The sequence below is a fragment of the Bombus terrestris genome, chromosome 11 (genome assembly GCF_910591885.1).
Source record: "Bombus terrestris chromosome 11, iyBomTerr1.2, whole genome shotgun sequence".
Lineage (NCBI taxonomy): Eukaryota > Metazoa > Arthropoda > Insecta > Hymenoptera > Apidae > Bombus > Bombus terrestris.
Window position 1 is genome coordinate 3,874,117 of NC_063279.1, and position 13,624 is coordinate 3,887,740.

The 13,624-nt window shown below is 30.3% G+C and overlaps 4 protein-coding genes across 8 annotated transcripts in view; 2 read left to right on the plus strand and 2 right to left on the minus strand.

Annotated features, from left to right (window-relative positions):
* The window catches only part of LOC100652167 (monocarboxylate transporter 10), a 47,166-nt gene that overhangs the window by 23,967 nt on the left and 9,575 nt on the right, over window positions 1-13,624 (minus strand). The window lies entirely within an intron of this gene.
* On the plus strand, window positions 49-3,566 carry LOC100649544 (E3 UFM1-protein ligase 1 homolog). Its single transcript, XM_012313401.2, has 5 exons — window positions 49-272; window positions 537-1,114; window positions 1,199-1,345; window positions 1,436-2,794; window positions 2,888-3,566. The coding sequence occupies exons 1-5, from the start codon at window positions 193-195 to the stop codon at window positions 3,028-3,030; spliced, it is 2,307 nt and encodes a 768-aa protein (XP_012168791.1). The 5' UTR covers window positions 49-192; the 3' UTR covers window positions 3,031-3,566.
* LOC100647038 (transmembrane protein 170A) lies at window positions 3,215-4,817 on the minus strand. Of its 2 annotated transcripts, none has more exons than XM_012313400.3 (4): window positions 4,487-4,817; window positions 4,063-4,246; window positions 3,863-3,968; window positions 3,215-3,658 (listed from the first exon to the last, which is right to left on the minus strand). In XM_012313400.3, exons 2-4 carry the CDS (start codon window positions 4,160-4,162, stop codon window positions 3,463-3,465), a joined length of 402 nt encoding a protein of 133 aa, XP_012168790.1. In that variant the 5' UTR covers window positions 4,163-4,246; window positions 4,487-4,817; the 3' UTR covers window positions 3,215-3,462. The 2 variants fall into 2 exon arrangements, with proteins under 2 accessions (XP_012168790.1, XP_012168789.1); XM_012313399.3 differs by having other exon boundaries at window positions 4,063-4,167; window positions 4,487-4,811.
* On the plus strand, window positions 7,504-13,550 carry LOC100645498 (neural/ectodermal development factor IMP-L2). Of its 4 annotated transcripts, none has more exons than XM_003398788.4 (7): window positions 7,504-7,628; window positions 10,988-11,188; window positions 11,473-11,534; window positions 11,603-11,687; window positions 11,777-11,966; window positions 12,376-12,689; window positions 12,810-13,550. In XM_003398788.4, exons 1-7 carry the CDS (start codon window positions 7,626-7,628, stop codon window positions 12,840-12,842), a joined length of 888 nt encoding a protein of 295 aa, XP_003398836.1. In that variant the 5' UTR covers window positions 7,504-7,625; the 3' UTR covers window positions 12,843-13,550. The 4 variants fall into 4 exon arrangements, with proteins under 4 accessions (XP_003398836.1, XP_012168786.1, XP_020721065.1 ...); XM_012313396.3 differs by lacking the exon at window positions 7,504-7,628 and adding an exon at window positions 8,426-8,578; XM_020865406.2 differs by lacking the exon at window positions 7,504-7,628 and adding an exon at window positions 10,091-10,186.

The window sequence follows — 13,624 nt, forward strand, 5'->3', positions numbered from 1 at the left end:
AATAATTTATAACAAAAATTTCAAATTTTTTAAATTAATTTAACTTACGCTGTATTGCTCTCAATTTACACTAGATGTCACAATAAAATATGAAATTGACATGCATTAGTACTTCTATCAATTGTGTGATCAATGTTAAAGTTATCAAGTGTTTAATTGTACAACCTGGCAATTTAATTACAAGTATTTAAAATGAGTACTGTAGACTGGGATGAAATTAAAAGACTAGCAGCTGATTTTCAGAAAGCTCAACTAAGTTCTACACTACAAAAGTATGATTTATTTTTATGAAACATGAATATCTCTATTTTTTCACTACTCATACATTACTAGCGATATTTACTACAGAGTAATTTTAAACAGCTGTAGGATGCAATTAAATTGAATTTCTGATATAACTCAGAAATATAATAAACTTTCACACATCTGATTTTATCTAATCTATTTCAAGAAAGTGATTAAAACTAATATATTCATTTTATTGTATTTTTTATTTTGTATATATCTCTCTATAATACTTTTAATATTCTACATAGATTATCAGAACGTAATTGTGTGGAAATTGTAACGAAGCTAATAGAGAGTAAATTATTAGAAGTAATATTCACCAATGATGGTAAAGAATATGTTACACCTCAACATCTTGGCAAGGAAATTAAAGATGAATTATACATTCATGGTGGAAGAATCAACATGGTTGATTTATCACAAATCCTCAATGTTAATTTGTCTCAAGTATCCAAAGTAGCAAATGATTTAGAAAAACATAACAAAGGATTAAAGATAATACTTGGACAGCTTATTGATAAAACTTATATAAACAAAATTGCAGAAGAAATCAATGACAGATTAATCCAACATGGGATTATCAATGTGTCAGAATTGACAATACATTATGACTTACCAGCTGATTTCTTACAATCAGTAATTGAAAAAGAATTAGGAAGAAACATATATGGTAAGCAAGATCCCCAAGATTCTAAAGTCTTTTATACAGAAAGTTTTATAGCTAGAAATAAAGCAAAAATAAGAGGAGCCTTATGTGCAATTACAAAGCCTACACCGCTATCAGCAATCTTGGGACAATGTTCTGTTTCAGAAAGAATATTCTTTTGTGAGTACATGTAATATCAGTATATATACCTGAAATATACTAATATATGATATAATTTAATATCTCTATATTTCTAATTTATAGCAATCCTAGATAACTTACAAGAAATGAAACAAATTCCTGGTGTAGTAGCAGGAAAACAAGGAACAAATAGTCTATATATACCAACTATATATTCTAAAAGTCAAAATGAATGGTTAAATAATTTTTATAAACAAAATGGTTATTTAGGTTTGTATTATATTTTGTTATGAAATAATGTTGATGATAAAATAATAGCGAGTATAAAATATAATGTTTTATACAAATATGATTTTTCAGAATATGATGCACTTACTCGTCTTGGGATATCAGATCCGCCAAATTTTGTAAAGCGTCATTTTCCAAATGAAGATTTAGTCTTCTTAGATTCTGTTGCGGTAGGTGCAAATATTAGAGATCAAATAGATTCAAACATTGAAGAAGCTATTGCAACTGAATCTTTTGTTGATATAAGTCCTCTTTTACCATCTGTATTTTCTGATAAAGATATGGAAATGCTTCTTAAAATCGCGAAGAATAAAATAAATATGTATAATACGTACGTATTTGCGAAAACTGTAGTAATATCTGATGCATTCTTACAATCTTTAATTAAGTCTTTTGAGCCATTGGCAGATGCAAAGGCTAGAGAAGCAGTAGCTAGTGGACAATGGTTCCAAACGATAGCAGAGAATAGGATTAAATCCAAATCAGCAGACTTAATATTTGAAAATAAAGGAAATAAAAAAGAAGATCGTCGGAAGAAAGCTGCAACCGGCAAAGCGGGTGGTGGTATGCAAGGGCGAGAAACAAAAACAAAATCTACTAAAAAAAAGTATCTACAAGGAAAAAATCGCGATCCTGAATCCGACGATGAAAATATAAAAGTCCCATCAACTAAAATTGGACTTAAAATAGTATCTTTGGAAGATATTAAAAATGAAATTGCAAAAGATGATAATTTAGCAATAATTGATGACCTGGTAGATGAATTAGCATCATACTTGGAACAAAAAATAAACAATTATGCTATATCTATTGCAGAACAGTTAGCACAAAACAATAAAACTACAAATTTAAGTGAAATTGAAGAACGTTTAAATGTTCTAGTAACAAACATTAAAATATTTGACAAAGGTATTAAGCAAATAGATAAAGCAGATCAAGCTGCTTTAACAAAGTACTTACTAAAATCTCTTGGTACTGATTTTGTCAACGAGATATTTAAATTAGCTGCACAGCAATGTATGCTCCAATTCCCTGACAATATTACCACTGAAACAAGGCAAAAAATGCTACTTGATTTGCCAGAGGATGTGAAAGAACCCTTAACTAATATACACAAATCTATTGCTGGAAATTCCATAGATGATTTCTTGAATTTTATAGATGCAGCGATGGCGATTTGCTGTTTAGTGTTAAAAAAATATGATAAAAAGAAAGAAAGACCATTTATCTTGGGCCACAAAGAAGCCTTATTAGAAGAGCTTAATGCAACACAAGATCCTGCATTAGCACTACATTTAGTCACAAGTATATTATTTATTGCAGCAACACAAAGTGTATTACATATGTCTGGAAGACATGTAGCAACAGTTCTTTCATTTCTTCAAAAACAATTGCAACTTTCAACGATGGAAATATTATTTAAATACCATGGTATGAAATATTTAGTGACTTTTATCAATTTACCTTTAACATTTACAACATTAATGTATATTTATTTGTGCAATACTTATACTTATATTACAGATATGGTGCTGAAAAGTTTAACTTCTTCAGATGAAGAAGTAAAACTTAATACTCAGAAGGAATTAGAAGCTGGGTTGGTAGAAATTAAAAATATTGCAAATAATTATAAACAACATTTAAAAAGTGATAAACTACAAGAATAGAGAATAAATACACATAATTATATGTAAATATAAATATTATTAATTTGTATAAAAATGTATTCAAGAGTTTTATACTATATTTTGCACTGAATTGCAACAAATTGAAAAAAATATAAAATAATTGGAATTTTATTAAAAAGATTGTTCATTTTTATATAAGTAATAAATAATATTCTTTAATATCTTACTTTGAAAATCTTATAATTATTTTAAACCTAGTTTTTAATACATCTGTACAATATTATACAATTATATATGTACAAAGTTTATTACTCTATTATCTATTGCTAATACTATATAATTACTATTACTAATACTAATAGAATACTATTCATTTGTTTTCAAATCTTAAAACTCCTTGTTATATGTTATATCCAACATTCCTGAATAACAATGTCTTGTGCACCATTCATTTACAAACTTTGATTCACATTACAAAGTTGCTAATATCCTTGTGAATCCAACACATCCTGCTACAACAGTCTGACCAATACCCCAAAATAATGCATATAATGGTGGCAGTGGATATCGAGATGCTCTGTATACAAAAGCAACGGCAGCAGAACTAAGAACTCCTGATGTTAATGGCAATAATATACCCATTATTATAATCAGCAATGGGAAGAATCTTTAAATGAAAATTTACTAAGTTATTTTATATTCTAAATGCATTATACATATAAAAAAAATTTAACATTTTTTTATATTTGGCACTTAGTATCTGATTTGTTAACTAATATGGTTTCTGACATAAATATCAGTATAATATATTATCCACTACATTATAAATTTCTTTATATTACTAGAATATAATTAATAAATATATACCTACTTTCCATATTTATGTTGTCTTAATGTAGCAAAACAAATAGCACCAGCTATAGTGTGAACAAAAACGGAAGAAAATAGAGCCCATAAGAATATTTGATACCACATTTCTGCAAAAGTTATAGAGACCAAAAACGACATTTGAATTTAGAAGAAATTTAAAATATTTAGAAAAACTAATTATTTTTATGAATATTTACATACCAGCAAATGAAGTTAAAGGTGTATAAAAAACATTGCCAGTGTTAATATTTCTTAAATTAACTGGTGGTCGCAAAACAGAACTATCTGTTTGTGCTTCCATTGTAACTGTTTTAGAAATATTTTAAGATATACTTTTTATATCAGCATTAAGAAAAGTTATAACTTCAGTAATATGCATTTGTAACTATAATTGAACACATTTTTATGAAAGAACATTTTATACATAATGACAATCAAATCAACATCTAAGAAAAATATTCTTAAACTCCGCAATGGTGTAAAATACTCTGTATGATGTAAGTAAATTTTTTAAATTTTATTTTATACTTTTAAATACATTAAAATTCAAGATTCTTTCTTTAAAAAAATTGTATAATTTACTATGAAATAAAAACAAAATATTGAGAAATCTATTTTAACTTACATCTTCATCATAAATTGTTTTTGTGCATTATACGTCACATAAATACATACATTTCCATGTTGTTAAGTTACTTTTGCATTTAATAGCAAACGTTATACACGTTTAATGTCATTTCTCGCGTAATCTATTTTAACATTTTTTTAATAATTATCAGCATAATAACAGTTTGAACTTATTATATCTTACAAAGAAAGGCAAACACAAAGTATATAGAACTATCAGCGCACTCTTTTGAATTTATGTGAAACCAATATCATAAAATCAATATCATAGATCAACAAAAATTAAGTAAGAAATTCTAGAGATGGAACTATTTTTTATATAATATGCAAATTATGACGATTTTAAATATAACAATTAATTCGTTTCCTTGTAAAATCCTTCCCACCATAGAATCTAAAATGTTTAAGATGCGTTTACACAATACATTAAACTATCATGGACATGGGAACATTCCTATTCTTATTGTCATCCCTATTCCACGTTCCTACATCCATGCAAACTACAAATGACAAATACTCCTCAGTAGGATCGCTAGGGAATTTAAAATTAATATATGTAAACAAAATTTGACAGCGTTAGTTAAATTAAAAAAAAAAGCAAAAGTAACAAAAGTTTCAAGTAATAATAAGATAATATACAGAACATGACCAATAGATCAGCATCTTCAGCATCTTTTTATGAATCTCCCTTTCAATATAAAGAAGAAGACGTTACGTTACTTTATCAAAACATAAGAATGGTTAGAGGTTATATTTATGAATAAAAATAAAATTCTGTATACAGAAATTGTTTTATCGTATTTCTTATCACACCTTTATTAGAATAAAATAAATGTTTATTATTTAGTTTCATAGAAAATATAATTAGGAATATTTTTCTTTAAACAAACTGCAATGTATTACAATATGTTATATAGTAATTCATTCTTCTTAATTTGCAGGTTTTGCAAGATGTATTGAAAGGAATAAATGAAGTTGATATAAATTTGAAAAATATAGAAGAAGATATAGTTAGTACGGCTAAATTATTAAACGCAATTGAAATAGAATCAACGTCAAAAGAAAAGTAATTTGTTATTCCAATGTTAAATAATGTAAAAATAAATAAATCAGCATAATTACAATTTCTATGCATCTATAATACATATATGAAATATCCAAACCTATTTTTTTTTCCTAAAAATTTAATTGCAGTAATTTTTTTATGAATATTTAGATATCTTATATATATGACTAATTAAAATTATTTCTCTTAAAATAGCACATCGCAATAGTTCGATGATACTATCACTTCTTTTTGGTCATCCTTGACGATAAAATATCCACTGATTGTAATTCGCGATTTCAGATTATCGCAGTAGGTAATCAAATTGATCAAACGTGAACTAATGAAAATAATGGCCGGAAACCGAAATATATATGATCAATTGAGAAAGATATGATACATATTATATCAAAATAAATCTTTTCAATACAAATTATAATCATTTTATTTTCTAATTTTCTGCGATTAAATTAAGTATACTTTTTTCAGTAAAAGAAATTATATTTTTTTTACCGTTCCTTATCTTCTATTCTTCTATTTATTTTAAGTTAAAGTGATGCTATGCGTTTCTTTTCATATTATAAGAGTATAATATTTTTATATACATTTTCTTACTTAAGTTTAAATTAATACATAATTTCGTAGGATTTATAAAATATAAGAAGTATAAATATTTATACTTCTTATATTCTATAGATCCTACGAAATTATATATATATAATATAATAATAATAATAATCATATATATAAATATATATATATATATATATGACATTTACGATAATTTTTTATTTTTCAACTTGAAGTAATTTATTCTATATATTTACATTTTTCCTGCAATATATAATAGATAGATATAACATATTAAGAAGTAAATGAAATTCTACTAAATTACACTTATGTAAACAAAGATTGTATACATATTTGTACACATACATATTTGTATACATATTTGTATACATACATATTTGTATACATATTTGTGTACATATTAAAATTTTTCGTAACAGCTTAGTCCCGAAAATTTTCAATTCTAATCTTCTTTTAAATTGTTTATATTACGTACTAAATTATATGTGTATATAAACATGATATAACACCACGCCATAAGAAATGTTTTAACTAAGCCCCCTCCTATTCATGAGATGCCGACATGCTATCTGTTCGAAGAATTCGGTTTACGAAGAACCGAAGGATACAAAGTGATACATTTTTACCATTAGGTTTCATATAGGTAAGGATATATAACATATAAATATAAAATCACTGGTTACATACCGAAATCATATAATCTTGTAAAATTAAAAATAAATTTATAAACTTATGAATGAGAAAGTAAAAAAGATGTTCAAAGCTAATTATTAGCAATGTTACAAACACATTAAACAAAAACTAACTTATTCTTTTATGTAAATAAGTAAACCCATTAGAAAAGGTTCAGAAGTCGCTTAATGACTTGGAAAAGAAGCAGATGATTTAGAGCTTACAATCCATCGGCAATAAGTCATTGGCGTCGACAATTCAATAAGATCAATTCGTTTTACGATATTCTATCAATTAATCAGGGACCCATACAATTATTCGTCATAGCTCATTCACAGTAGTTCACGTGTTTTAACATTAACTCAACATGCCGACAAATTGAAGGGTACCAGTACAAAAGTTTCGATAGTATTTCGTACCATTTGGATCCGACCGAGAAGAAGCTAGTTGGGGGTAATTATGAACGCCTCGTTCTTGATACGATCAGTTTCAATAAAAGTAATTATCGCAGTGGCTGTTTCGAAGTAAAAATCGATGATGACCATAGATGAGGGTGGAAGTAAATTGTACGACTATTACCTACGCGTGTACAAACGAGACGCGCGGGTAATGAATTCAATTGTTTGACATGTTGGTACCCTCCCTACTCTTCGCTGTCTCGTCCAATCAGGTATAAGCGAGGGCGTTCATTGCCATATTCGAAATATATAAATGTGTCAATATCTGTTCCACTACGCTCAGTCAGTATTTTTATTCGTCGCTGCCAAACTGTCGATTAAATAGTAAACCTTGAATCGTTTTCAAACTTCAAGAGAAATTTAACGAAGTAATGGTAAGTTTGACTTTTCTAACGTGGATCCTCGATCGGTCAGTTTTATAGCCACCTTTTTACCCTCTTTTACGCTGTTTCGCGCCGTTACACGAGTGACAGAGTACTATAAAAGTAGAAATTATCGACTAGTTTCTCGGACTGTCAGTGAACCGTAGTTAATGCTAACACTTTTTGTCAGATTGTAATAGTTGATCTTCACCAGTTCCTTCGTACGTTGTTTATTCTTTTGAAGAGGAAAGAGAAATTCTTTAGTGAAATCTGATAATCATTTAGGCTTATTCTTTCATTTAATTTTTTATTTAAGAATATCACTTGAATGAACACAATTTCTGACTAACACAATATACCTTGAAGAGAGGACAAAAGAATGCGACACAGTGAAAGAGAATTGTCTTTGCCTTCCGTTTCTTCCTTTTTTACTTTTTGGACAAGGATATAATATATTTTTACAAACATATAGAAAAAGAAAAAAGAAAAACGAAATGAACTGGAAGAAAAGAATTTCTTTCTGTTTCATTTGATTTTATTTTATTTTCTTTTTTTCTAAATATCTAACATATTCTTATGCATATAATTAAAAAAAAAAAAAAAAAAGATACAGACAGGAACAAAATAGGAGAAAAGGACGAAAGTTTTTATTCATTTCGTGATTGGTGTTTCACACTGCATATTTCCTTATCGCAGTTTACGGGCTAGCTAATATCATATCTAGATTACGATACGTTAAAGGGCTCCGCGGAAAGAGGGCGCGAGATAGGGAAGATGCGAAGATTGTATAAGAAGTTGCATCATTCGGTTCGAAACCTTCTCCCGTGATGTGCGCTCCTAGAAAGCATCTCCGGCGCGAGTATCTTTATCAAAAGTTCTATCTCATAGCAGTACCAGATTCGATATTCCTACGGACTTTATCTACCTGTGACAATTATCCGTCGTGATTCATAAGTTCCAAGGTAAGAAAAAGGAAAGAAATTTTTTAAACGGAATACACATATATATCGATTTTAAAATTTCCGAGCTAAAGCACGTGTAAATAGATTCTATGTGAAAAAGTGAGAAGTACGAGATATATGTAGATAAACTTTATATAAATAGGACAGATAACTGTAAGGCAAATTCTTATAGAAAGGAAGATTTCTGATTAAAATATAGATTTTACAGTTTATATTTCTCAGTCCCTTGAAAGTAGATAACGCATGAAGAACTGAATTCTATTTTTAATTACATATATCTTAATAAACAAATTTTCCAACAACTTTCCCAATTTTTAATAGGTCAGTCTATTTTATTTTTTTTTCCGCATCAAATTATTTGACACTTTTCGATTAATTTCATCATGACGTTCTCGAGGAAATTTAAAAATGTTTAAATACTGGCTGATGATAACATCATCTACCTGTGGTCATATCAGTTTTTGATTACACTTCAACAACGTTAGCTATATATATATATATATATCGTAATTTTTGACCGCAGAATTATACTAACGCAAAATAACTAATTGTTTTCATCGTACAATCGAGCTTGAACTAAATATGAATTTAACTTACAATTTTCGATTATTATCAACTTTTCTCAGAATTTCAAATTACTTTAACATACAATCAATCGCACGAAGTAAAGTTAGAATTTTCAAACAGCATTCATAACATTAAATCCTATTTTCAAAAACATAAAACATTGAAATGTTCAATTATTCATATTTTAAGATATATTCTTTTTTTTTTTGTTCTAACATAATCACGTTTAATTAATGTGTATTCATTAAATATTTCTAATAACATTGTTTATATAATATTCGTAACATTTTCTGCCTAAGTAACTAATTATTGTCTAAATAAGTTAAATAGTCCTTTCCATAGCCGGTTAAATATAATGTATATGGATCTGTTGCCCATTGAAACATCGAAGAAATTAAGTACCGATCCTCATTACGAAACTATAAAACCGTCGTAAACCTCGGAAGTTTTAGCCACTTTTAACTCTTCTCGGGACACGCTGCATGCAAGTGTTTCCAGTAAAAGAAGAAAGAGAAAAAATAAAATAAAAAAGAGAGACACACACGCTCACGCACACACCACGTCGCACCGTATCGTCTCCAGATTCTCCCTTATTTTTTTGCATCGCATGTGTGTTCATTAACGCTCGCGCGAATTCATTTCCAAACATCTTGTCTTGTTAACAGCCGAGTTACTTAATCTTCTTTAAACGGTACGCGTGACCTTCCTTCTTCCTCTCACAAAGACTCTCTGACTGAGTGACTGAGAGGAAGAAAAAGGGGAGAAACGCGGGACGAGAACACCAAAGATAAAATGATGCGGTAGCATCTAAATTTTGTTCGTGAACTTCGTGAGAACAACGTTCCGCCGAGGGAACGCCTCAAAGTCACGGTAAACGACGCGGCCAGCACGTACACGCCTCTAAAATCCTAACCGAACGTGTCGAAGTGGAGGAACCGTGAGAGATACAGATTTAAGTCGAAGCGAGAGATGTCATTCGGAAACCGTGCATTCCTCGTGCGACACGTTGTCAGTCTACCGTCAGAAGGATACGCGGCCAAGGTATCGAGCGTCTTGTCTTGTCTATATCACGGTAATAAAATACGGTAGATAAGGAAATCTCTTTAATTTGGTGATTTCGATGCTCACATTAACAAGCAAGCCATGCGACTGATCCGAGCGAACGGTTCCTCCGGCTATATCATAAATTTTATGTTAGTTTCGACACGAGATTGTTTCAAAATTGTCGCCACGTGATTCATCATTATCTGTACATCGTAATTTCGTTCATCGTTAGAGATATCTATTCGTACGACTACAATAGGGCAAGGGCATCGAATGAGTTGAGAAAAAGAACATTATGGAAGGGAAAGTGTGTTAAAACGATTAAGGATTAATCATAATATCATTAGCTCGTTATCAGTGAAATTATTAAACGAAACTAGCTAGCATTAATACGGGGTGCTATAAGGAGGAAAACAGGAAAAAAGAAAGAATGGAATGTGTATTCTGGTTGTTATCGGAGATATTTAATTATCGTCGCGTCCTCAAGAGTTTAATTTCATTGTTGCCAATTGTGTTTATTCGTATCCTCGAAGGAAGGTCGAATGAATCGATATTATAAATCGCGCACCTAACCCGGCAATTAAATCCGCATTGTTATATTCAATCGGTCCAATTTCTGCGAAAGGAGCATGACGTTAGTGTTCTTCGGCTTCATTCTGATTCAATCATTGCACAATGTCCTTTCACATTCATCAAATTAGTTTCTTTCATGTAACATCGTTAGCCGGTAACATTGCCAATCATAATTGCCAATGATATATCGACTTTGCCTTTCACGGCCTCATTTTATGCTTTCAGATGCGATCTTGTTCAATACTGATTAATCTCGTTTGCGTTATCACCGTATCGTATACGGTTTCGGGACACCCTTTTTCATTCCTGCCACGGCATGCCGTTGAACGAGCTGCCGAACGTAGAAGCATAAACAGGCAAATGATAGAGCACAATTCCAATTTCCTAACACCATTGTCGGAATATGGGGCACGAAGTGAATCGAAGGTAACGTAAACATAATTCATTAATTTCCCTAGTATCTTGAGATAAATAAATAAACTTTCACGAATTTAGGAAATGGGACAAACCTAGGCAAAAGCAAAATTTGCAATAAGTATGATCACTCGACGCTGAATGTAACGAATATAAGATGACATTTAAATTGTTGTTCTATAAAAATTTAACTTTGAAAATATATTTGCGAAAAATGGGACTTTTTGTCCTAGGGATTAGGAAAATCTCAGTAGAAATAAATTCCAAAAGATAACATTCAACGTTTCGATTTTCAGCCCGTAGAGCCATGGACTAAAATCACACAGAATCCAGTAAACGGCATCGAGACCATTGTGGGGTAAATATCACACATCGAAAAGAATAGATGCGTAAATCGATAATACTGTATTTCTTCTGTTATTACAGAAGCAAGGTGGAATTGGAATGCAAAGCTAGCGGCAGTCCTCCACCAGAAATTCTCTGGTTTACAGGAAGCGGTAGCAACGAACAAGTAAGCAATTCGATCAAACACGATTCTTATATCATACGATCAAGAGAAAAGAAGAGAATATTAATTTCCGATATTGTCTTTTGTGATAGCTGATCGAATATGTGAAAGCCAGTACGCATTCTTTGTACGATCCATCCGAAGAGTGGAAAGGAGTGGCCAGAATTAATTCGAAACTCGTGATAGAATGCGTTACTCCGGATGATGCTGGATTGATCTACTGTGCGTCGGTTTCTGCGAGAGAGGTGAAGATCTCCACTCCTACGGTGCTGCTGGTTAACAGTAAGTGGAATACAATTAACAATTAACTGTCAATCATCTGGAACTACATTAACATGAAGCTTTGACCAACTGTCACGCAAGCCTCTTATCTTTCATAATACATTCGTATATTTCACTAATGAGTGATTCATGAAACTCTTCGCCCTTTCTCTTCACTCTTTCCCATACATTATTTCGCCAATTGAATTCGACATCAAATAATTTGTCATTTTTTATATGATTATAATAATAAAACGATTTGATTTTCGTCAAATGCCAACATCAATTTAATCGCATCAACTAATTTTCCAGATTTCTAATTATAAATTGTGATTCTTTCATAAGAAGACTCAGCTGTAACATTCCAATACTGACGAAATCTCAAGCAGCTTGAGACATAAAAATTTCTCATTCAACGATTTCTTTACAGACGAAGGTGGTACCAGTAACTGCAGTTCTGAAAGCGACCCAGTAATTACTCTTTACTCGCCTACTCTGGTAGCCACTATTGGAGCAACAGTTGTGTTGCCTTGCAGAGCAAGTGGAAAACCAACACCACAAATCACTTGGGTGGATAACTACAACATACCTCTAAGTCTGTCAACTAACTTGCGACACAGAGTATTGGACAACGGTGACCTAATAATAGAGGAACTTTTATGGGAAGACATGGGTGGCTACACTTGCCAAGCCAAGTCTGAAAATCGTCAACAAGTCATCAGCACGTTCCTCTACCCTTTGCGTGTAAGTTTCTATAATTTCACTTAAATTTGATGATTTAGTATTTGGTTCGATTGATGACATAGAAAAAGTACTTTAAGTTTATTTAAAGTAATTTAAATATATTGCGACTTTATTTTTCAGCCCGAAAAGGAAGTGGCTCGAACAATCAACTAAATAATTATTGAAAAACGAACTCAATCAATCCGATCTCTGGCTATCATTATATTGTATGACATGCCAAATCTTCTCGCGCTAAATTTCGGTGTTCGTTAGCGTTCAAATGGTATTGTTTTTTTCAGTATAAGCACTATATATAGGATTATACATATTACGGTACTGAAGACATGACAATGCGTTTAAGAATCAACAACGCTACATTTAGTTAATATTGATTAAAATGCAGTCACTATTTTACTTAAAGTTTTATAATAGATTTTAAGGTGCCAAAGAGTTTTTGTATTTGATTATGGTAATGACGTTAGCAATTTTAAAATAGCGATCTTTTTTAAGCTATTGCAATATTTAATTATTGTTTATACTGCGACGACGTCTGCGTTTCGTATTTAAACGAATTATTTATTTATTATGTATGTACATTGGAAGTCGAGTCAATAGGCAGGCATAACGAAAGATACTTTGGTTAAAGCGAAGATTAATTACTAAATTCTAGAAAACTCGATGGAAAGGAAACGATGGCCGATCATTTGACATCGATTCTTATTTCGCTTACTGCATACTTATTAGTATTAATTAGTAATTTTTACTTGTTTTCATTATTTTAGTCACTTATTCGTATGAAATTATCATAATCTATTGTCTATTGTGAACTGCTATATTTTTATGTATAAATAAGTGTATTTCATTTCGTACAATGTTTATAAATTAGTGTTATATTTATTTTTCCCCACCTAACTTTCCTCCATTGAGTTAGATTTTTAAATGTATGTTCACTTTGC

Excerpts from the sequence above, each read along its gene's own strand:
- LOC100649544 (XM_012313401.2), top strand. The coding sequence starts at position 193 with ATGAGTACTGTAGACTGGGATGAAATTAAAAGACTAGCAGCTGATTTT. Across the intron at positions 273-536 it reads CTAAGTTCTACACTACAAAA|ATTATCAGAACGTAATTGTG; the intron begins GTATGATTTATT and ends TATTCTACATAG. Across the intron at positions 1,346-1,435 it reads TAAACAAAATGGTTATTTAG|AATATGATGCACTTACTCGT; the intron begins GTTTGTATTATA and ends ATGATTTTTCAG.
- LOC100647038 (XM_012313400.3), bottom strand. The coding sequence starts at position 4,162 with ATGGAAGCACAAACAGATAGTTCTGTTTTGCGACCACCAGTTAATTTA. Across the intron at positions 3,969-4,062 it reads ACCTTTAACTTCATTTGCTG|AAATGTGGTATCAAATATTC; the intron begins GTATGTAAATAT and ends TAACTTTTGCAG. Across the intron at positions 3,659-3,862 it reads AGACAACATAAATATGGAAA|ATTCTTCCCATTGCTGATTA; the intron begins GTAGGTATATAT and ends TTTCATTTAAAG.
- LOC100645498 (XM_020865406.2), top strand. The coding sequence starts at position 10,115 with ATGTCATTCGGAAACCGTGCATTCCTCGTGCGACACGTTGTCAGTCTA. Across the intron at positions 11,189-11,472 it reads GGGCACGAAGTGAATCGAAG|CCCGTAGAGCCATGGACTAA; the intron begins GTAACGTAAACA and ends TTCGATTTTCAG. Across the intron at positions 11,967-12,375 it reads TACGGTGCTGCTGGTTAACA|ACGAAGGTGGTACCAGTAAC; the intron begins GTAAGTGGAATA and ends ATTTCTTTACAG.